At 38.0% G+C, this 25209-nt stretch overlaps 2 protein-coding genes across 2 annotated transcripts in view; one reads left to right on the top strand and one right to left on the bottom strand.

The window, feature by feature from the left end:
• Window positions 1-25209, top strand: part of LOC128125424 (zinc finger protein 420-like) — a 337518-nt gene that overhangs the window by 146496 nt on the left and 165813 nt on the right. The window lies entirely within an intron of this gene.
• The window catches only part of LOC128125431 (zinc finger protein 420-like), a 28420-nt gene continuing 3275 nt past the window's right edge, over window positions 65-25209 (bottom strand). The window contains exons 3-5 of the mRNA XM_052762859.1: window positions 6465-6556; window positions 3819-3945; window positions 65-2870 (exon numbers count right to left, since the gene is read on the bottom strand). Coding sequence (XP_052618819.1) covers window positions 919-2870; window positions 3819-3945; window positions 6465-6556 — 2171 coding nt within the window. The 3' untranslated portion in view covers window positions 65-918. The remainder of the gene's footprint in view (window positions 2871-3818; window positions 3946-6464; window positions 6557-25209) is intronic.

Raw genomic sequence — 25209 nt, forward strand, 5'->3', positions numbered from 1 at the left:
CATATTCACAGCATACAGAAATGCATCCCACAGCACAACTGGAAACTGAAAACAGAGCCAAGTGTAACTTGTTGCACCAATCAGCTTTATTTCCCTTACAGGAATATGGGGACGGAGTATTTACTAGAGCAAAAGGGACAAAAAGACAGTTGCCATCATTAAAATACAACCAGCATGGAATACACCTAATGAATATTGGATACCCAGAGTACCTATAGGCATATCTACAGGATAAAAGCATCCAGTCTTGGTGACTCAATTTGTCAAATCCTCTTCTAAGGGGTATGAGTTGTCTGAGTTTCTTTATTTGAGTTAAGCATACTGAATCTTGTCAGTTTTGGGGATTTCCTGCCTTATTCAGTTTCCCTTCAGAATGGATCATTTCAGTCTCTAGGAAACTGTTACAAAACAGCATATTCATGCTTCTGCATGTTTTCTGCAGTATGAAATATTTGAGGCTGAACAAGTAAAAAGTTTTTTTTTTTTTTTTTTTGGTTTTTTGAGACAGGGTTTCTCTGTGTAGTTTTGCGCCTTTCCTGGAACTCGCTTTGTAGACCAGGCTGGCCTCGAACTCAAGGAGATCCGCCTGGCTCTGCCTCCCGAGTGCTGGGATTAAAGGCGTGCGCCACCACCGCCCGGCCGAGTAAAAAGTTTTAATGAAAATTTTCATACATTGTCACACTATCAGAATTTCCCTCAACATAACCTCTTGCTTTCCAAGATCAAACATTATTAAAGGTTTTCACAAGTTTCTCATGTTCATAATGATTCTCCAGTGTGAAGCTTCAAGTGTGACTAAGGATAAAGCTTGGAAACAGCACATGCCCTATTATTTCCTATGGAATTTTTTCTCCCCAGCTATGAATTTTCAAGTGTTTTCTTAGACTTGAGAAGCAAGTAAAAACTTTTCTGCATACATTACATTCTCAAGGCTTCTCTTATATGGATGTTTTGATGTGCTCTAAGGCTGGCTCTCTGATTAAAGGATTTCCCACATTGACTACATTTATAAGGCTTTTCTCCTGAATGAATTCTCTGATGAGTTCTAAGATTGCATTTCTCGGAAAAGAATCTGTCACATTCACTACATTTGTAAAGTTTCTCTCCTGTATGTATTTTCTGATGTTTTTTCAGAACAGAGCTGCTGGTAAAAGATTTGTTACATTCACTACATTTGTAAGGTTTCTCACCTGTATGTATTCTCTGATGAGTTCTAAGATGGAATTTCCTCGTAAAGAATTTGTCACACTCACTACACTTATAAGGTTTCTCTCCTGTATGTATTCTCTGATGAGTTATAAGATAGAATTTACTTATAAAGGATTTGTCACATTCACTACACTTGTAAGGTTTCTCTCCTGTATGTATTCTCTGATGAGTTCTAAGACTGCTTTTCTGGGTAAAGGATTTGTCACATTCACTACACTGGTAAGGTTTCTCTCCTGTATGTATTTTCTGATGTCTTCTAAGATCTGAGGCCTGTGTAAAGAATTTGTCACATTCACTACATTTATAAGGCTTTTCTCCTGTATGTATTCTCTGATGAGTTCTAAGATAGAATTTCCTCGTAAAGGATTTGTCACATTCACTACACTTGTAAGGTTTCTCTCCTGTATGAACTTTCTGATGTCTTCTAAGGTCTGAAAGATGAGTAAAAGATTTCTCACATTCACTACATTTGTAAGGTTTCTCTCCTGTATGTATTCTCTGATGACTTCTAAGATGAGAGACACAGATAAAGAGATTCTCACATTCACTACATTTGTAAAGTTTCTCTCCTGTATGTATTCTCTGATGAATTCTAAAATGGCTTTTCTGGATAAAGGATTTGTCACATTCATCACATTTGTAAGGTTTCTCTCCTGTATGTATTCTCTGATGAGTTCTCAGACTGCCTTTCGCAGTAAAGCACTTCTCACATTCATCACATTTATAAGGTTTGTCACCTGTGTGAGTTCTCTGATGTCTTTTAAGACCGGAAAAGGTATAAAGGGATTTCCCACATTCATTACATATGTAAAGTTTCTCTTCTGTAAAGGTTCTAAACTGGTATTCAAGGTGTGACCATGTATAGAATGGCCCAGTTCCTTGTTTACATTCGGAAAGTCTCTCTCCTCCATGAGTTTCCTGATGTTTTGTAAGATCTGAGCAGCAGATATAGGATTTGCCACAATCACTATATTTGTAAGTATTCTCTCCAGTGTGGATGCTGTAATGTCTTTCCAAGTCTGATGTATGAAAAAAGCACTTACCACATTCTGTACATTTGAAGGGTTTTTCTCTGGAATGGATCTTATAATGTACTTTGAGTTGGGACAAATGCAGGAAGGATTTATTACATTTTGTACATTTATAGGATTTCTCTCTAGTATGAGCTCTCTGATGTCTACTGAGGCTTGAGTAAAACTTAAAGCATTTTCCACATTTCCTGCATTGGTATGGCTTCTTTCTACTATTGGTTTGTTTCCTCGTGAATTTATGTTTAGAGTCAAAAGATTTATCATACTCTGTATTTTTGTGTTCTTTTTTTGTTGTATGGATTATTGGGTGTTGACTAATGACAGAGCAGGAATCTAAAGAGTTTACACATTCTTTGTAATTGTAAGGTTCTTCTCCAGTGTTCCCACTTACATTTCTGTTTATATTTAATGATTCAACAGAGGCATGTCTGTGGTTAACAAATCTGTCCTTCTTGCTGTTTTCTGCAATGTCATTTCTGTCATACGTTGTACTTTCAGAAGATTCATGAATAACTGGGCCAAGCTCATTACATTGAAAAGGCTTCTCTTGGATATTCACATGATCATAGACAATATGCTTTGTGCCTTGATCCAAGACTTTCTCATATTTATCACATAGGCAATAGTTCTCTAGAAAATGAATACAATTAGGGATGACAGGGGTTAATGCATGAATTAAAGATTCAATAAGTGATGTTTTCTAAGACACATAAAGAAATTCTCAGGGATTAAGCTCCCAGCAGAGGAATTTCTGGTTCACAATCATTAAATGGAAGCTCTAAGAACCTCCAATCTGATATATATAAAACCACAGGGACCAATAATAAGTTTCTCATTCTTATCCACACTGTACCTCGCAGAAGGCAGGACAAACGGGTGATCAAGTAATAAAGAACTTGGACAAGGGAGCTCTCTAAAGGATCATATGAACAATGATCCTCTATTTTCTTGTTTATGATTTTAAGACAGAGTCACACTGTGAGGAACTGCTGAGCTAGGAGCTCAATATAAAACCCATGGTGATATGGAACTCAACATACCCTCTTGCTTCAGTATACAAAGTGCTAGGTTAAAATCATGCTGTGGCAGTTGGTTCCCTTTGAATTTTCCATGGTGTTTTAAGGCATGAGGAGGTGGAAAGGAATTTTCCACAGAGAGACCATGTTTCAAAAATTAAATAAAAGAACAACATTCTCACAACCAACAGCTCTTTCTCTACTTATAACCAACTGAATTTTTTAAAATCAGAAATGAGTACTTTAATAGTAAAATCAAAATATTCCAATTATTATGTGTACTATAATATTGTTCCTTGCCCTGAATATACAACTTTTTTTAAATTTTGAAGTTTTCATCAAAAACTACATAAGAGGGCTAGAGAGATTACACAGTATATAACATTTGGTTACTCTTCCAGAGAACACAGAAAAATGAAAAGGAAACATCATGAAAAAAGGTTTGTTGATACCCAGAATTTCCCTTAGTGTTGGGAGTCTCTACACAGTTCAAAGAGTTTACATATACACAAAGTATGTAAATACAAAGGATGAATCAGGAATTGTAGAAGAACATTCTTACCTACAAAGACTAGATTGTTGTAATTCTCCAGCATCACATCCATGTACAATGCCCTCTGAACACAGTCTAGACATTCCCATTCCTCCTGTGAGAGGTCCACAGCCACATCCCTGAATGTTAATTGACTCTGTAATGGAAAATCTCCTAATTATCATGTACTTCTGCACAAAATGCTTTCCTAGATAAAAGATATCTAAAGAATCAGAGACAGTTTCGTAATGCACATGAAGCATAGCAATTAATCAATGACAAAAGTATTACAGAAATTCTGTAGAGATGTGTCAGAAGTTAAGCATTGTTGCTTTTAGGTAGACAATGTATAATACTATACAACAGATTTTAACCCCAGTTCTATAAGAGCCAATGCACTCACCTGAACTTTACAGGTAGGAGGCATACATATCATGCATACATACATTCAGGCAAATATACTGACAAACATAATATTTAATTTTAATGAGAGATACTTTGTAAAATAGTCATAGTCTTTACTGTATTTTTAATCCCTGTGAAAACAGGACAACATAACAGCTTCAAAATCAGTAAACTTTTAGGCTATATAATATATGCATTTAAGCACTAGAGGGTGGAATGTACCTTTACATGTTCATATCAAACAGGACCCTAGTGTCACATTTCTGATGGTCAAGTTATGATGAACAAAACTATTTTCCCAAATTCTACAACTGCTGACCTTGCTCAAATATTGACCACTAGATCGATCCTATTTGTGGCTGGGTCTCACCTTACTCTATTCTAAAATGCTCAATTCAGATCCTGAGGCACAGGTATGGTGCTACACCTTTTCTAGAACAAACAGGTAGAATACAGAGTGCAGGAATCATGGGTGAATTAAAATAAGAGCTTTTTCTTTAAAGAGTAAGCACTGTAACATCAATGCACACATTCAACATCCCAAACAACACACAGAATCAAATACTTTGTGAAGTTATTTTATGAGAATATCTTCACAACCATGAAGCAAACTGAAACGTCCACATTAGATGGTATTAATATTATTTAAATATTTCTAAAGTAGACACAAATAATACAGATTATAACAATTCAATGAATTCTATATGCCATTTCACTATAGAATGGATGAGTGTAAATAAATGACATGTGACGATGCATTTAAATGAAGTAGTAAAATTTTCTGTGAATGAAAATAATGTATTAAATTGAGTGATGATCATACTAACTTCATTAATTTTGGATATATTATTTATCATGAGATTGGATCACTGGAAAATTTGAGTCCTCTAATTTCAACTTATTTCTTCAGTATTAGAGCTCATTCATTTAGCAGTATTTTACGTTGCATAGATAATTATCACCTGTAATTCTTTCTTCACTGTTGAAAACTAGAAGATGCAAGGTTATATACTGTCTTTGTCACAAATGTGCACAAAAATGTAAACCTGTGGTCTGGAGAAATGACTCAGAGGTTAAAGGCACTTGCTGTTTCTGAAGATAAACATAATTTAATCTCTACACACATGGCAACTCCTGACAATGCCTGAATTCAGTGCCAAGGGTTTGGTGTCAACCACAGGCATCCAGTAGCATAATACATCATGCAGTGTACATAAAAATATGCATATGAACAATCCTGTACATACATAGGATATTATTGTAAAGAAAGAAATAGAATCATCACCACTACTCTTAAAAATTTTTTCCCTACCCCCCCAAAAACATTAGCTTCAGGGAGAGGGAAAGCATAGGGTGGAAGGAATTTTCTTCCTCCAAAAAAGAAAGACAGCAAAGTAATTAAGAGGGACATCCACTGATGCTTGAAAATTGATGCCTGAAGCACAGCAACAAGTCAATGCTGTCTAGAAAATTCTTAGTAATATATTTCACATGATAGAATTAAAAGGTGGAGACAGTAGTGCATATGACCCTTATGAAAAGTAAAAAGAGAAACAGAAAAATAATCATCTGTCTATTGAGAACTTACTACTGAGAACTATACAGAACCTTTCCTGAGACAGATTTCAGGTGTCAACTGATATAAAATGCCAAAAAGAGAAACCAGGATCCTCACCAACAAATCAATTTTGTGGAAAGAGAAAGATACATTATTCTTTCCACAATGTACTCTCTAGGGTGCTGTAGTATTTACTATTTGGATTCAAGACAGTGAGTCTCTTCTGATTGTAGTTTTGCATAAATTGCTCAATGATGTCAGTGAAAGATGAAGGTCAATGTATTTGCATGTAAACATTCATAAGCATGTTTCTGGAAACCTGACCATCCAAGAAATGCAATCTATGAGGCACATGAAACCTTTCTTCCTCATGAATATAAAAGGACACAAGACCATTCTATGTAGAAACTGGCCATCAATATATTCTATGAGCACCATTTAGAATAGATTCTCTTTCAGAATGGCAGGTATTAATTCCATGAAAATTTATGTCCTCAGTTTAAAATAGAGTGAAAATATAATGGAACCAGGTTGTGTTATGTAGATGAATGATCTAAAGACTTAATCTTGATTATCAGAGAAAAAAAAAAAAAACAAAGAAAAATCATAGAAAATAAAGACTTTAGACAACATTACCAGAGGTTGAGAAATTAACATCTTGAATGGATTCAATAATAAAAACAATTTAAAAGAAATGTGGACATGACACTGACCTGGGGAGCATTTATCACAGAAGCATTCATTCTTCTTGTTGCTCTTCTCTCAGTTTCTCTCTCAGAAACAAAGACTGGAATTCTTATTGAAACTTCACATCAAGATGTCAAAAATACAAAGCTAAAATTAATACAACTCTGTTATGGATAATGCCAAACCACATAAAAGGATTTAAAACCAAAATGATACCAGAAAACTTTTCAACATTCCTATACATAGGGGAGAATCAAAGAACACATTTAGAATGGGGAAAGAAAATGACTATGAACCTTATCATTGCATCCAGAAAAAATGAGCTCTTAAAATTCTTGGAGAAGAAAGGACACATAAAGAAGGTTATAAAACAGCACAGGTCACCCAATCAAGCAACACTGCAAACCATCATTAGAGGCAAAGTGTAGACAGAAAAATCCGAGAAATTATCCATGAGAACACAGGAAATAATGCATTTTATATAAGAAATTAATGAATAGAGGACAGTTGGGGAGTAACAAACTGTTCAACAAGCAAAACTATCAAACTACCATTTCTAACTAGAATGAAACAAATTAGTACCAGTAATATTACCAACCAGAATATTAAAAAAAAAAATCACATAACAAATATAAGCCCCATGATATGAAAATCCCAGTAGAATAGAAATGCCATAAGACAGGTTGGGGATTTAGCTCAGTGGTAGAGCGCTTGCCTAGCAAGCGCAAGGGCCTGGGTTCGATCCTCAGCTCAAAAAAAAAAAAAAAAGAAATGCCATAAGACAAACCAATAGATTTTATGATAAACTCCTAAAGGTAACAGGAAGAAATGGAATACAGCTGAACAAAGTAAAGGACAAGTGTGCTGCACCAATGCCAAGAGTACAACAGGAAAAATGAATAGCTGGAAAACCGTAAGGAGAGGAAGGTGCATACTATATCCAGTCTTATTAACTGGAGAAATCTGAATAAAAAATTAAGGATAAACAGGTAGGAAAGTCATCAAATTCCTTTTTAATGATGATGTGATCACAAACAAAACTTGCCACATTCACCATGGGAAAATCTTAGATTTGATAAGTGCTTTTTGTATAATTAAAAGGAATAAAACTAACAAACATCACTACCATTCCTATTTATTAATAAGACAATTTGCAAAGAAATTAAAGACATTCAGGCTGCTTCCCAAAGACTTAAGAGTAATGCTAAATAATGATGAATTTACTTCTATGAAGAAATTAAGAATTCAGAAGAAAAATGAAAAATAGTATGCAAAGAAATGGACTTCCATGCATATTGACTGATGAACAAAATGGTATATATGGTTTGTCTTTGTGAGGTTTTCTATGTCTGCCATGGAACACTATGACCCAATTGCAACTTGGACAGGTAATAGCTTATTTGGTTCACACTTCCATGTCACTGTTCATCACTGAAGGTGGTTAGGACAGGAGCTGAAACATGGCAGGAACCAGGAGGCAGGAGCTGATGCAGAAATCATGAAGAAGTGTTGCTGACTGGCTTGTTCCCCATGACTTATTCAGCCTGCTTTCTTATAGAAGGCACGACCACAAGCCCAGGAATGGAACCACCCACAATAGACTATGTACTCCTCACCAATCACTCATTAAGAAAATACCCTGTAGCCAATTTTTATGGAGGCATTTTCTCAATTGAGGTTTTCTCCTCTCTGATAACTCTAACCTGTGTCAAGTTGACATAAAACTATCCTGCACATGGTTACATTACTAACAGCAATTAGCAGAACTGTTGCAATCCTATAAGGGAAATACTGGTATTTTCCACAAATGTACATATGGAAATAGTTACATCGACACAGGAACATCACAAATTTTAAAATGATCTCCAAGAAGGAGTATTTCTTGGGGCATCACAGGATCTGATCATATATCATAAAAGAGGCACAAGATACAGACAGTATGGTCCTACAAATAAAGAACCATGTAGAAAATTGAACAGAACAGAGATTCTAGAAAGAAACATAAGCAGAGAGGCTAAGTAAGCTGAATAGTTCAATGACAAACTCTCTCTGCTCTGTCTTGAAAGTCTCAGAACTTATTCCCTGCTGGAGTTTCCTCTTGCTTCTCAGCTCCTACTTAGAACATATAGAAACTTCTTTGGGTGGAGTTGGTTTTGCAACCCTGCCTCTCTTCTCAATGGACTCAGGTATTATTAAAGCCTTCCTCTGTTACTATAGTGTGGCCTCAGTACAATTCAAAGGCTAAAATTGACATGCTGGACTTTCAATGTTGACAATTTCTGCCAACGCACAAATGACATGAAAATCTTTTGTATCTAATATTCTCTCCTCCTCTATTCCTTCCTATTTACATGTGCTGTTTCTTATGGATATTTAATGTCCAAGAGACTCAACAACCCATCCTAATGGTGTCAGGAAATTGCTATCAGTCTGTCAAGGTTAATTCAGCCCCCTACAACTCTCTTTCACTGGTGCTTACCTTCTATGCTGGTTTTCCCTATGACCAAAAGGAAGATTACCGTAAACAGTGGCCAGAAACTTACACGGGTACTCATATCAGTCATGCAAATACCATGGGACAAATCTGGACTGTCCTAATTGCTTATCAGCTTCTGATTATCACTCTGCCTAGTCACTTTGGAGACTGCTGGTTGTGTGTAACTCCCAGGTTCAACTCTTGACCACCATTTGTAGACTCACCCATTGGACTACGAGATCTTTTTACCTGTGATAGGAGAATTCCCATTGAGTTACATCTGGCCTGGCTCCAAAGTGCTAGCACCTAGCCTTTATCTATCTCTTGTTTCTCAGTTACTTTTTGTTTCTTTTGTTGACCTCTATGTGAATCTTGTCTCAGAGTTTCCCTAGGGTACAAAACCTATGCAAAACTTGTCTGGGAAAAATCCAGCACACTGTGATATTCCTTAATTGAGTATATGCACTTAGCATTGTCCCTTTGGAGGTTGTTTAAGGATATGGAAATCAACTTACTAGAAACATAAATTTGGGGCAGGTGGTGGTGGCCCACAACTTTAATCCCAGCACTCAGAGGTGGATCTCAGTGAGTTTGAGGCCAGCTTGGTTTACAAAGTGAGTTGCAGGACAGCCAAGACTGTTACAGAGAGAAACTGTGTCTCGAAAAGCTAAAAATAAATAAATAAATAAAATAAAAGATGTAAACTTGGAGAACAGCAAAAATGCCCTCGGCTAAGGGAAGGTGTCTCAGTCCACAAAGATGCTGAATCCTCCTGCAGCTGGAAGGTTAAAGAAATCCTTAAGATGCCCTGTGTGTTCTTCCCATGACTCTTGTGAACCTGAATCGAAACCCATACAACCACCTTGCCTCTCATTAACTTCTCTGAGCCAATTACCATACTACTCCTTATATCTCCCCTATCTCTCTCTTCAGTACTACAGACTATTTAAACCCCTCAGACAATAATAATGCTTTGACTTTGAGCACTGTGAGCCAGCCCTTGTGTCTGAATGTTTAAAATGTATGGTGGTATTTTATTTGTACTGAAATGTGATTTTAATGTTAATAAAGTTGCCCGGGGGTCAAAGCTATTAGAGCCATAGCAAGAGCGTGGCGGTGGTGGTGCACGCCTTTAATCCCAGCACTTGGTAGACAGAGTTAGGTAGATCTCTGTGTGTAAAAGGACACAGCCAGCATTGAAGACACACGCCTTTAATCTCAATACCAACCATAGAAGACCTGGAAGTCTCTACAGACAGGCAGTGACGAGGCAGTCATGTGTTGGGTTTACAACCAATGAGAAGGCAGAACAGAAAGACTATATAAAGACAAACACACAGGAAGTAGCTCCCTTTCAGAGAGCTCTCTTGGCTGAAGAGGATCGCTGAAGCAGGAAGGGTAAGGCTCTTAGCTCTGACCTCTTGGCTTTCTTCTCTGAATCGGCTCTGTGTTTCTTATTTAATAAGACGGTTGGTTACATCTACAAAAATGCCTTCATCCTCTGCAGCAATCAGGTTTACTGCTGCCTACCTGCTGGGTGATCTGGAACTTGCACCCTGGTGTTCCTTTTTCCAAAATTAGGAGTGGTATGTGGTGATATTGTGTTCCCCAAAATATTGTGTACCCTAATAAACTTATCTGGGGTCAGAGAACAAAACAGCCACTAGACAGACATAGAGGCCAGAAAATGGTGGCACTCACACCTTTAATCCTAGCCTTCTGGAGGCAGAGAACCATCCAGATTTCTGTGAGTTTAAAGCCATACTGGAAACAGCCAGGCATGGTTGCTCAAGTCTTTAATCCCAGGAAGTGATGGCAGAAAGCAGAAAGGTATATAAGGCGTGAGGACCAGGAACCAGAGCTGATTAAGCTTTTAGGCTTTTAGCAGTAGTTCAGCTGAGATCCATTTGGATGAGGACTCAGAAGCTTCCAGTCTAAGGAAACAGGATCAGCTGAGGAATTGTCAAGGTGAGGTAGCTGTGGCTTGTTTTGTTTCTCTGATCTTCCAGCATTCACTCGAATAAACAGGATCAGCTGAGGAATTGTCAAGGTGAGGCAGCTGTGGCTTGTTCTGTTTCTCTGATCTTCCAGCATTCACTCGAATAACTGGTCTTGGGTTTGTTTTTGTTAATAAGACTCTAAGAGTCATGCTACAGTGGTACCTGTAAGAAAGAATCCTTTCCAGAACTCCAACGGGTGGCTCAGACCATCCTTACCCTCCAAGGCAAAATAGACTCACTGGTCAACATAGCGCTACAAAATTGGCTAGGATTAAATTTACCAAAACAGAGACAGGTCATCTTTATCTCTTCCTTAAGGAGGAATGTAGCTTCTGTGACAACCAGTCAGATATAGCAAAAGATAGGATCTGACAACTCCAGACTGGTCTCCAAAAACGTTAAGAAACAGCTTGAGCCACTGGTCAGTGAATCATTGACAGTCCAATATGGAATTGGCTATTAAACTTCTTAACCTCCTTTTTCTCCTGTTCTTAATCCTCCTAGTCACACCTTGCCTTATAAACTTATCTAGACTTCTTCAACAACAGGGCCAAAAGATCTCTCAATAGACTTTTAATACATTGCTATTACAGGACTACCTAGTTATGAAGCCAGAGGTTTATACCCTGATGGTGAGGGCTAAGATGGTACTAATAGGACATCAATGCACCCATTAAACAGGAAGTAGTCTGATGATAATGTCCTCAACCTTTCCCAATCTCTGATCTCAATAGTAAACAACAGGTGGAAAGTAAGGTCATTGAGGCATGCTACTGGCCAGACTCAACCAATGAGAAATTCCAACCACCGGGATCCACACATACAACACTCTAATTGACATACACAGTGCCTACAGACACAGGCACCCAAGCTCTGCCCTACAGAGTACAAAGCACAAGCTCTGGACTTGAAAACCTACCAATCCCCACCCCAGAAAGCTTTGTACCCAAGATATGCTTTGTAAACCATCTTGTGCTCAGTTCTGTAATGCTTCTTGCCAGAGCAGGGGCAGACATACACCTAGGTTCACCCCTCTCAATAAACCTCTTGTGTTAAGTTTGTTGTGCAGTGTGACTTGGGGTATTCTTTGCTGCCCACCTACAAGAATACCTTTCCCTTCCAAGCTTCAATACTTACATTGGGGAAACCTTCCCTATGGAAGCAGAACTGTAGCACTTGCAATGGGAAAATCTCCTTTAGATCTGTAACACTTTCAATGTTGAAACCTTCCCCTGTAGAGATGAAATACTTGCACTGGAGAAACTTTCACCCTCAGAGCACTAACAGTTACACTTTCCTCTCTGAGAATTTCACTTTCCACTGTGAGATGGGAGACTCATTCACACAAAGCTTATGTACTTGAAGAGTAGTTGGAATCCTGAGTAGGAGGAATGCAGAATGGAAAAACACTATTCTCACACACAAAAACCAGACTGCTGCACTTCCAGCACATCCAATTTCTGTATAGCGTCAGCTGAGTGGGTTCAAGCATTGCCCTCCTCCTGAGAGCAGTCCACGGTCACAGCACTGACTGCCAACACATCATGAAATTAAAAACAAGTGAGTGTTTGAACCATCTGTGTTCCTGCACTGCTTTAATCTCAGCACTCAGAGACAGAGACAGGCAGATCCCTTGTGGGACTAGGTTGTTGTACATCGTAAAATCTGAGCCAGACACAGCAACAGAGTGATATAGTTAGTCAACAAAACAAAGCAACACCAGGCCATTTTGGTCATGTGTTATGGGAAGAGTGCTTTCCTCAGAAAAAGGAGTCAATAGACCATTGGAGCCAATGTTGCTCATACAGTTGAATGACAAAGATTATTTAAGAGACGCTTTCTAAGTTTGTCCTACCTATTGTGCATTTTATAACTGTAAAAACAGTGTGGCCTAATATCCTCTCAGAGTTTGCATACATACTGCACTTCTCCAGACTCTAGGATGGAATATTAAGCATTACATACATGAAAACACAATTCTGAATGCTGTATCTACATCCTATCCTGTGTAAATCCCAGATGAAAAATTAACTGGCGAAAATAGTTTGCTTAGTAAATGTTAATGTTTACAGCCACAGCTGTAAAGCTTGCTAAAATATACTTTCTGATTCAATAAAATCTGCAGTGGCACTTTATTTGACTTATATCTAAAAAGCTCTCTAGGAATGCCTAGATGCCATGGGTAAAGGCCACTTTCTTGAATAGGCAAATGGTAAAACAGGAGAGTTAGAAAGATTGGATGAATTTAAATCCCAGGAGTTTATAACTGCCACAATAGCAAAGATAACTAGATTAGCAGACAACATATATTGCAAATTCTGTACCAGATCATGCTTCTGTAAATATCCTGCCAATCATAAGATGAATGAAAACATCAGGATAAGTTCACATGATCTAAAATTTTCCAAGAGAATTAAGATATCCATAGCTGAATATCAGATTCCATGACTTACTAACAGCAGCAGTGAACTGATCACACCCTTGACCCTGTTACTGTCTGTTTGCCAGCACTGCAGCTCCTCTGACCTGAGAAGGCCCAAGGCTTCCTGAATGCCTGCTGTGGTTCCCACCACTGCCCAGCTGAGTGGTGACTTTCCCCAGACGGCACCATGGATCCATTCTGCTGTGATATGAAGAGTTTATTCATGTCACCATGGCACTCAGGGTTGTGATGAAATTATAGCATAGGCGTAGCTGAACTGGTTTCCGTAACTGCCAAATGAATTTCACTGTACACCTGATTCCATGGCAGCTGTGTCTGCATGCAAAAAAACTTGCCCAAGATTAACCCAGCTCAAATCCCAGCAGAAGTGAAACGGATTATCACAGGACTACCTGAGATATTATAGGCAACTCTTAGCCTTGGAAGAGGCAGAGTCAGTTTTCTTCAGAGATGTGGCTCATGTGCATACAGCAAGACTGCCATGGACTCAGTACTTTAAAAAAAATGTGAATATGGAGATGTGAGGACTTATCACAAGACTGGGTAATTAGAGCTGAGAGATAGGGAGTGAATTTGATCAAACACACAATATACATATGAATGAAATTCCCATAACAATAGAAACCAATACATATCACTGACTTGACATTAATTTGAGTTTAGCCATTTGAAATCATGTATCCAAACCCCCATACTTGCTCTCACACTAGCAGTGATGCCTCCATGTTCTTTCCTGTCCTGCTATCTTGAATCCTTATGGGTGACACCTCTAGATCATTTATTGTTTCTTTTTCTTAAGATTTATGCATTTTAACTTTATGTGCATAGTTATTTTCCTGCAGGTAGGCCTGTGCACCTTGTGCATGAAGTGCCTGCATCAGCCATAAGAGTGCAAATAAATACTTTGGAAGCTGAGTTAAGTCACCATGCAAGTACATGGAACTGAACCTGGAAACTTTGAGAACAACAAGTGCCCCTACCTGCGGAGGCCACCTCTGCAGCACTCTGTTTATTTTTCCTTAATTAGCTTTTGTGGAAACTTAAATCAATGAACAGTGAGACAGAATTCATGGAGAACTGAAGATACTTTCTTAGGTGCCAGCTAATGAAAAACAATGACAGAAATGGGTGACAAGATACACTGAGAAGTTTTGGTATCAATTGTCGCTGGTTGTGAAAGATATTTTGCCCAAAATAATATGGCTGAGTGCTTACAAGAATAAGAATAAGGTCAATCTGAAATAGTATACAGTAAGATATTAGAAAGGTTGTATAGAAATTCATGAAATAGACTAGACAACTATACAATGAGTCAAGAAAACAAACTTGTTTCTGTGAACTGACAAAAGTAGTGATGAACCATTTTTCACCTAATCCAAACTGAAAGAATGAATCCCCAAGTAATAAAACTAGAGATGAAAAAAGGCTATTGCAGTGTATCCCAATGGCATCAGAGTTAACTTACAGAATACCGTGGATGGTCACATGCAAAAGAATTGAAACTGAAGAAAAATACACAAGTGAATGATTCAACCCTCTAAGTTATAAAACTAGGAAAGGTATTAAGTAGTGCTGAGACTAAAGCAGGAAGAGTTTCCTCTAACAGTGTCTGCAGATTGGAGAGATTCAACACAGAATTCTCCTTTCCTTTACACAAACCTGATAATAATACCACAAGGAGAATATTGCATGAAACATAAAGAAAAGGAATGCCAGAAAGTCATCATACAAAGCTAGCTTTACTTCAAAACCCAAAGTAGGTGATGCCAAATACCCAAAGCAGATGAGCCCAAACAAGTATATGCAAAGAAAAATTGCAGACCAGATACCAGGATCAACGTAGACACAGAGATTGTCTCTAAATTACATAGAAATGGAATGCAAGCTGATTTAATCCCAACAATGTACAACTATTTTAACACCTATGCATTGATCAATGTAAAACACCATGTATGTGAACTCATCGAGTGAAAAAGTTGATCATGTCAACAGATCTAGGAAAGGCCTGAGGAAAAATAGCACACTTGCTCATTATAAAAGCTCTGAAAGAAGTAAGAACAATAGGAATGAATGTACCTCAGAATATTTAAGACAATGAATCACAAAATTTAAACTACAACAAGACAGCTGGAATCATTTTGCCCTAATCAGGGACAGAAAAGCATGTCTTCTACATTCAAAACACTGCATCAATGAAGACCCTAAGAGTGCAGAGCAAGCACAGACACACAGAGCAAAGCTTTAGTCATCGCAGCTGCTACTTCAGATGACACTGCAGACCACAGGAACAACAGCACCACGGCAGCGGCAGAAGAGCAGACACCTAAAGCAGTAAGAGCAGCAGATCCAGAACCAATCCGAGCTGTAGTAACAGAATGAATTTCACCAAAATGCCAAAAACTTGTTACAGAATAGAAAGCCATGTCAACATTGCTGTAGAGAATAGTAAATATCCACATATAAAGGAATGAAAACAGGTGAAAAGTAATGAACTGGTGAAATTTCTGTCCATTGCATAAAAATAACTATAAGTATGAAGAAACAGTTTATAGACTGGAGAAATTTATTAGTAAACATTTCATAGTACAATACACAAATACCCAGATTTTATCAAGAAGCTAAAAAGAATGCAAAGAAAATAATACTACAATCAATAAAGAAACCAAAAAGAAAGTGACAATGCCTAAAAGCTTTGACATAGTAAAAATGTAAATAGCACATGCTCCACACATTAGTCATGAAGAAAATGTTCATCTATCGTACACTAAGGCCTCTCAGCCTAGTCAGTGTCCACACTCAAGGTCCTAAACAATAACGGACACTGGAGACAATGCAGGAGGAAGAACACAGATACAGTGGGAATCCAACTCAGTGCAGACACAAGGCAAGATTGTGTGCAGTTTCTTGAACAACCAAATAAGAAAAAGAGAAAACTTAGCAAAGATACTACTCAAGTTCATAAAGGAATGAAATATACTTCAAACTATCAATGAAATCAGAAGAAAAAAAAAGGAAAAGAAATAGAAAAAAATTAACAAAATAGTATGTGTTTATATTTTCCTTCAGTGATTTCTGAAAATGTATATGTTTAATATGCCTCGAATCAAACTTGAAAATAGGATACAATTTCAAAAGAAAAGGAGAAAATACCCTAAAATCAAAACATAAACTTTCTATGAAAGTATTTACTTCAAATGTAAGGATATAAAGTATTAAGAGTGAAGGAATTTTTTAAAAGATTTGCCATGAAGACGGTTGGTCATAATTATGGCAGGTAACAGGAAACACCAAACCTATAAATATACGAAACAAAGAATATTAACAAATAATCAAATAGTACATTTCCAGAAAGCTATGGGATCAACATGAGTGTATTTTATAAAAGTTTCCAAATACATAAAGCAATCAATGACAGAATTGTAGCAAGCAAATAGTGATGCAGGGAAGCTTCAATGTCCACATTAGGAAAGGTAACCATGAACAGCACAGAAAACCAACAGGCCTGCAGAGAATCATCCACACAACAGCAGCAGATGCCCAGTCTCCTCAAACTTCAATTTGGATGCTCTAGTATTGATATGTCTTAAAAATAGAATAAGTCTTCAAACCTAGTGAAATGAATGTTTAAAAGTGTCTTCTCGGCGGGGCGGGTGGTAGCACATGCCTTTAATCCCAGCACTGGGAGGCAGAGGCAGGCGGAGCTCCGTGAATTCAAGGCCAGCCAGGGGGCTACAGAGTGAGTTCCAGGAAAGGCGCAAAGCTACACAGAGAAACCCTGTCTCGAAAAACAAAAACAAAAACAAAAACAAAAAAAGTGTCTTCTCCAAGAACTTTGAATTCTTACATCATCAGAGAATACAAAAATAATGAATACTAACTAATAGCATATTCTCATTCAAACATAGTGAAGAAGTATAAAATGATGTTTACATTCTACAAAGATTGTAAGTAATTTGTACCAAAATCTAACAGGCATTCTTTTATATAAATAGAGAAAATCTTACTAAAATTCTTAAAATTATGAGAAACCACAATAACTTTAAAAATTATGAGAGAAATATCAAACCCAGAGGTAATTCCAAATATATAAAAATTGTGGGCAAGCAAACTGTGGACTGTTAAAGACAGACAACAGGGGATATCAAAGGGTAGACAATGTAGATGGAGTTTAATACCCAGCAGAGATATTAAACAAACCTTATCCAAATCTTGCTGGCATTATTTTAGGGAACAGAAAAATTAACCTGGAAAGAAACAGAACCTAAGGGAACTAAGAGATGCTGCAACACCTCTGTGTGCAGGACAAACCAAGAACAAATTTCAATGGTTCTAACTAAACACCATATTTTAAATTATAGTAATTAAACCACTTAATATTGGTATAAAAACACAACTACCGATGTGAATGGAAAAGGGACAGTATCACGTGCATGCAAAGTCAAACACATACTGTCTTCAAACACCTACAATAAGACAATCTTGGGATTACTCTCAATAGAATTCTCTAGAATCATTGGGAATGAAATAGAATGTGGCAAAATCAATTTCATGCCTCTCTTTGAGGATTTCACTTTACTCTCGAGATATGAGACTCATTCACACACAGCTCACACACATGCAGAGTAGTTTTCCCAGGAACCCTGAGGAGGAGCAAGGGAGACTCCAGAAAACTATTCTCACCCTGAGAATCCAGACTCCTGTACTTCTTCAACAGGAGATCTGTGCAAAAATCCCTGTGACCAGGGAACAGGCATTCGCACTCCTCCTACTTCAAGAAGTCCACAGTCACACCAATGAATGTCAACAAAGCCTGAAATAACAAGAACAAAAACAACAACAAAAAATCCACGTGTCCATGGGCCGAGTGCTTTTCTTCAACTAAAGAGGTTTTGTTGTTGTTGTTGTTGTTGTCCCCAAATACCAGGCAAGTACCTCCCCAACCACTTCGGGATCATGCAGGTCACCAAGTCCAACACGGAAGGGCGGAATTTCCTGTTAATTCAGCTTGGTTCCTGGAGCGGCTCCTCCTGGCCCCGCCCAATATACCTCGGCTTCCGGGTACTTGACTCTTCTAAACCCGCCGACCACCGGCTCTTTTTTTGTTAATTACTTCCCAAGTCCACCCAGTTGTTTTCTTTCCCCGTGAACGCCAATGATCAGACAGGTGTCCTTGCCTTATCCAGAACCCATCCCTCCCACTAATCTCAGGCTGCCTATCTTATTTGTTCTGATTCTCTGGACCTTCCTCCTCAGGAGCCTGTCAGTGAAGAACAACCCTCTGGTCCAGGTCAAAGGAACATCCTGGAAGACATAATGGAAAAATGGAAGAGCCAGAGCCAGAAAACGGAGAACACACAGTGAAAAAACTTCTGGAATCATGTATGCCTCATGAGATTGAGTCTATCAACACTTCATCAAAGCTAAGAGAGGTGTTCCTGAGGTTGCGACCTTAACAGCATGTCAAGAGGCAGTTCATAGCAGATAGTAGAGGAGTGTCTCTTTCAGAGGTGGAGGCATTTAGGCCTTGCTCAGTATCCAGTAAGTAACTGCCCACCTCTTCTTAGACAGGTAAATATAGTTAAACTCAGAGGGTCTCACTAAAAAGACATGAAAGGAGCAGGACTGATGATTTCATTTCTGCAACTGCCTTCTGCATTATCAACATAATTGTCCTATTAATAGTCACAATCAGGCCCACCATTTCTGCCCTCTCTATATCAGGCTCTGTGATACTCCATAGAGTTCACTCTCTAAACATTCACCCTTACAATCACAGATGAGAAATTCTTTCTCCTGTTTAAATGCATTGGTTTTTACTTTTGTTCAGTAACCACTTGATTTCCTTTAAAAGAAACATAATGAAATGAGAGATGAAATCAGACGCTCTAATCCTGACACTCGAGGCCCCTGTTACAGCTGGTCCATGAGCAGCACTCATCATAGTCGGCACACATTATGACTGATCGGGACACTAATCTCCTGTCTGGAACCTCCAGGTGACACACAGTTAGTCATGGACAAAACTCTCAACTAATGTGCAGCAATGTCTCCTTTCTATTTGCTCAGTGTCCACACTAAAGGTCCTCTAGTAATTTATCTTTCAGACAAGCAGCAGAAAGAACTCAAGAGATACAGTAGGAATCCAACTTCCTGCAGTCACCAGGCAAGTCAGTGTGCAGCTTTTTTGACCATCAAACAAGCAAAGATAAGTTTCAACCATCTCACACATGTGGCTCTGCATGAAATTACTTATTATCGTACATTCCTGCATTGTTGAATATATACTCACTGATCAACATGCATATAACAGCAACAGCAAACCAAAACAAATTACATACATGACATATGAACAGTGACACTACAACAGCATGTTCTCATTCAAATACAGGAACAAAATCAGTAAGAAGGCTTCTATTTTCTAAAGATTCTAAGCAATCTGTTTGTTTATGAAAGAAGTAATCCAAAATATATATGAAATTGAGAAACACAGCATTTAAACCCTTCAAAAGATTAAACCAAGATTTTAAAATCAATTAAAATTATTGTAATGGAAATCACTGAGAAACAACAAGAAAAATCAATGAGAAGACAACATAGTTTAATATTCTGCAGAGATACTAAGAAATTCTTATCAGAGTCCTGATAGCATTTTATCAGGAAATGAGTAAACAGACCCCAAAATGAATAGAATATGAAGAACCTACTGAAACTTTCAGTTAGGAAATCAGGAAACAAACTTTGAGGCAATAATTTTCCTAATTTCACAGTATGCTTAAATGAAAGTAATGAAATTTGTATAATATTGATAAGAACACAAAAATGTGACACAGATGAAATAAGGACATCATCATATGCACAGTCAGATACATTGTATTTTCTCCTATTAGTTATAACATAGAAAGTCAGTAATGTGTACAATAGGATAATCATGAGATGATTTACAGTACAATATTCCAGAACCATTCCTATAGAAACAGAATGTGGCAAAACAGTTTGGTTCCTAGCACCCTCATGAAACTACACAACAGATTTTAACTGCAGTTCCATGGGATCCAGTGCTCAATTGTAAATTCTGTACCGGCAGGAGGTATACATTGCACATATGCATACATTCAAGCAAATACACTCCCCCACAAAAAATAAATGTGAAATGTAATTTTAATAATAGATACTTTCTGCTAGATGGTGGTGGTGCATGTCTTTAATCCCAACACTTGGGAGGCAGAGGCAGGCAGATCTCTGTCAGTATGAGACCAGCCTGGTCTGCAAAAAGTGTTCCAGGACCTCCAACACTATACAGAGAAAAGAAACCCTGTCTCAAAAAACAACAAAACAAAAAAGGATACTTTCTAAAATAGTCATAGTCTGTATTGAATTTTCTATCTGTGGAAATCAGAATGACATAATAGTCTCAGAGTCAACAAATGTTTAGGGAATAATAAGATATACATTTGAGGTCTAGATGTAGTTTAAGAACTCTGTGTTGATATCAAAGAGCACCACAGTGTCATATCTCAGATGGGTAAGTTATGATCAGCAAAATTTTGCTTTCAAATTCTAAAACTGTCAGACTTGCTCCAATTTTGACACTGGATCAATCCTGTCTGAGGCTGTGTCTCACCTGACAACTACACACAAGACAACTTATGATTTTGCCTGACTCCTGTGCCATGGGTTTGGTGACTACCTCAGTGCTCCAAGGGTATCCTGCACAGATGCTCTTCACAGAAAAGCATGCAGATGAACACTCCTATACTCAGTTAATTTTTTAAAGAAATAAATGGAAGTCTGTCCATCTTCAGAATCTGTCCCTACATAAAACATAGCTACAGGGAAAGGAAAAACATAAGGTGGGAGAGCCTTCCTCCTCCAAAGAAAAAAGAGAACAGTTATTAAATGGGACATTAGTTGATACCTAAGTTGATGGCATATGCACAGCATCAAGTCAATATCTCTAGAAAATTCTTAGTGCTATAATCCACATGGTACAATATAGAGGTGGGGATAGGACTGCTTACACCTTGTCTGAAAATGCTGTCAGCATTTCTAGCTGGTAGAAAATACTTAGAATATAGGACTGAAGAGATGGCTCAGTGGTTAAGAGCACTGACTACTCTTCCAGATGACACAGGTTCAATTCCCAACACCCACATAGTGGCTCACAACCATCTGTAAGTACAGTTCCAGAGGACCTAGCACCCTTACACAAGCATACACACAGGCAAAACACCAATGCACATAAAAATAAGTAAATAATTTAAAAGAAAGAAAACACTTAGGATATACTTCAGTTCATTCTATCTGGCAGATACAGTACATGTATTTACCTTGTGTGTCATGCTGACTCAGAGGACAGACACATCATGCAAATATCATAGTTTTTTCTCAATACGGACGGTAAACTTGTCATCAGATGCAGTTACAGCCATTCTCATCATCGTCTACTATACAATAGTCACTGACAAAAAGATTATCTTTCCAACTTAGCACTCCTTAGAAATGGACTGGTTTCTACTTTAGCAGGATGAACAACTTTGTGTGAGAATATTGATCCCTTGAAACCCACCTGAACCTACTTAAAAGGTAGAATATTACAATTCAGCTCATAAAATCTATTTAAAATCTAATGTGAGTGTTAAATTGCTCTAAGCAACATTAACACAGAATCATCAAATTGGAGAAATGATAGAACGCAGTTGGTGGCTGCCAGGAAGAAGACCATGTTCAGGAAGGTGCAGGGATAAGGTGGATCCTTCCAAGCTTGCCCCGGTAAATTATATTCTCTCTAAAAGAAGCCAACTTCCTGCTTTTGCTACTAGCTTCCAACAACCCAATCTCATTATGAGCTAATGTAAAGATTATTCACTGATCAGGCTAAGATCTTCAAAGTCCTATCCTATGTGGAAAGACCTTCCCAGACACAGACAGAAGTGTGCCTTACTATTCTTCTAGGCAGTTTTTAGACAATTTTTAAATGAGATTTATTCATTTTATTTTATTTGGGAATGTTCTGTCTGCATGTATGTATATGCACAATTTGCATGTTGGTGTCCATGGAGGTGAGAAGAGGGGATCAGATTCCCCACAAACTGGTGTTATGGATGGCTATGGACCATGATGTGGGTGCTAAGATGGAACCCTGGTCGTTTGCAAGAGCAATAAGAGCTTTTAACCTCTGAGCCATCTCTCCAGCTCAAGGTAGTTCTTTATTTATTTTTTTTTTTTTTGGTTTTTTTCAAGACAGGGTTTCTCTGTGTAGTTTTGGTGCCTGTCCTCAATCTCGCTCTTTAGACCAGACTGCCCTCGAACTCATAGAGATCCGCCTAGCTCTGCCTTCAAGTGCTGGGATTAAAGATGTGCACCACTGCTGCCTAGCCCAAGGCCATTCTTAATACACACAAGTTGACAATAAATACTCAGTGTGACAACTCTGAGGTCCTTCAGTCCCTAGCTGCTACCATTTTCCTCCATGAAAATCAACTTTTTACTTCCACAAGAAGTAGAAATGTGAGACATGTGTCTATTGTCTTGTCCTACATTAACTGTATGTTACATCTTATGTTAGTCCTGTGTCACAAAATAAGCATTCATTCTGCATGTGTCGGTAACTGATTTTATGTTTACATTAATTATAGATCCCCTGTATAACTACATACACATATGTCACAGTTACATCTTGTATCATCTTATATCTTGACAGGTACTGGGAATATCAATGATTTCTTATTCAAGAATTTTAGGTTAAATATGGGACAGCAAACGCCTCTTAACTTCCAGAGGCATTCTATGTTTCGTCTCCACCATTTCAGCAAAATCACTCTATTTTTTTCTGTAATTTTCGAATAAGAGGCTCAAATTTCTTAAATGATCAAATGTGAACAAAAATTAAGAGAATTTTCAAATTCAAATATCAAAATAAATAAAAAGAACTAAAAAAATTCTCTAGAAACCAAATGCAGGTATTTATGAATTCCTTGAGGAATTTAGAAGATACTCAGTGAATTAAGCAAGAATAATAACAAGCAAATGAAGTCAGGAAATTCACAGCATAAAACAAGCATTAAAGCAATACAAAGACAGTCTGGCTCTAGTGGTGCACACCCTTAATCCCAGCACGTGGGAGGCAGAAGCAGGCAGATCCCAGTGAGTTCAAAGCCAGCCCAGTCTAGAGAGTGAATTCCAGGACAGCTAAGACTACCACACACACACACACACACACACACACAAACTATCTCAAAAAACCAAAATAAAATAGCCTTTAAAAAAAAAAGCAATACAAAGACAACAAAATGTAGCTCTGAAAGCTACACTATAAGAAAATAGAGAAATCCTCAACTTTGAGGAAGGAAAGAGACATCACTCAACATCTCCACTATTCCTACCCAGCAGAAACCAGAGGGCACATGGAAAATTCATTATCATTAAACTAACAAAAAGGGGGTACCTGATGAGCAGCAATAGAAACAGGATATGTCCTCTCTGAAGGTGATTCCAAGAGAAGGTCAGAGAAACTGACAGCGGCAACACAGAATTTGACAACAGTGTAGAGATGAAGGTGAAATGCAGCAACATCGAAAGCCCCAGTGAAGAGCACCACGTGCAGCCAACTCTTCTCAGAGAGCACCATGCATGACCTTCAGGACCTTAGAAGACCAAATACAAACCACAGCACTGGAGTGTGGCAGTGAGAATGTCACTCAATGTGTTTGGTTTCAGCACATTTCACATATGAACAGCATGGAAGAGTTTGTTGTGTGAACTGTTGTAACACACAGTTCTTAATCCAATTTATTTTACTGATGCAAATGCTGTTTGGTGATCATGAACTATCTGGAGTAGAAACATGACCTTCTACAGACTGATCAGCTACAAGAACTGAGATCTGGGGCCTGTGGTGACACCTTAGAATAAGAAAACTGATGTTTGATACAATTCACTTTCCTTCCATCGCACACTTCTCTGTTGATGGAATGCTGGGTGACAGCACTTTCCTGTCATAACCAATATGATAAAACTTCTGTCTATAAACACAAACAACTTTACTTATTTATCATATATAGGGATCATTCCTAACTTGTTGATGTGAGGTGTCAGCAATCCCACCACGTATCCAGGCTCCACATTCACTCTCACAAATAGTGACACCCCCAAGTTCTTCCCTAGACTGTTATTTTAAATCTTTATGTAATACTTCCAGATCTTTTATGTTTTCTTTTTTTTTTAAAAGGTTTATTTATATTATTTGGATGGGTGTCTTTGCCTACAGGTAGGTCTGAGCACCTCATGCTTGCAAAGCCTGCAGCAGCCAGAAGAGGGCAATAGATCCTCTGGAACCTGAGTTCCAGAAGGGTGTTAAGAATCAAGGAAGGTTCCTGGAACTGAACATGGAAGCTGCAAGAGCGACAAGTACCCTTAACAGTTGAGCCACCTCTCTAGAACTTGGTTTATTGTTCCCTAATTAGCTACTGTGGAGACTTAAACCAATGAATAGTGAAACAGAATTCAAGGAGCATGGAGGAAACCTTCTTAGAGTTTCAGGGTGAGTGCCAGCTCATGAAAGACAATCACACAGAAGTGGGGTAACAAAGAAACATTGAGAAATGTTTGGCAGCAAGAGGAACTGGTTATGAAAGACATTTGTCCATAATTATGTGTCTGGGGGCTTACAAGCAAGAGAACAAGTCAATCTGAAATAGTATGTAGAAAGATGTTCAACATGCCAGACTTGTTTTACCTAATCAAAGCTAAAAAAGTGAATCCTTAAGTATTAGAACTGGAGCTGAAATGTATGACATTAATGCCAGTGTGACCTTATGGAGTGGTGTGGAAAGTCATATACAAGTAAATCAGAA

This window comes from Peromyscus californicus, unplaced genomic scaffold, assembly GCF_007827085.1.
Source record: "Peromyscus californicus insignis strain IS unplaced genomic scaffold, ASM782708v3 Scaffold_4__1_contigs__length_199733344, whole genome shotgun sequence".
Taxonomy (NCBI): Eukaryota; Metazoa; Chordata; class Mammalia; order Rodentia; family Cricetidae; genus Peromyscus; species Peromyscus californicus.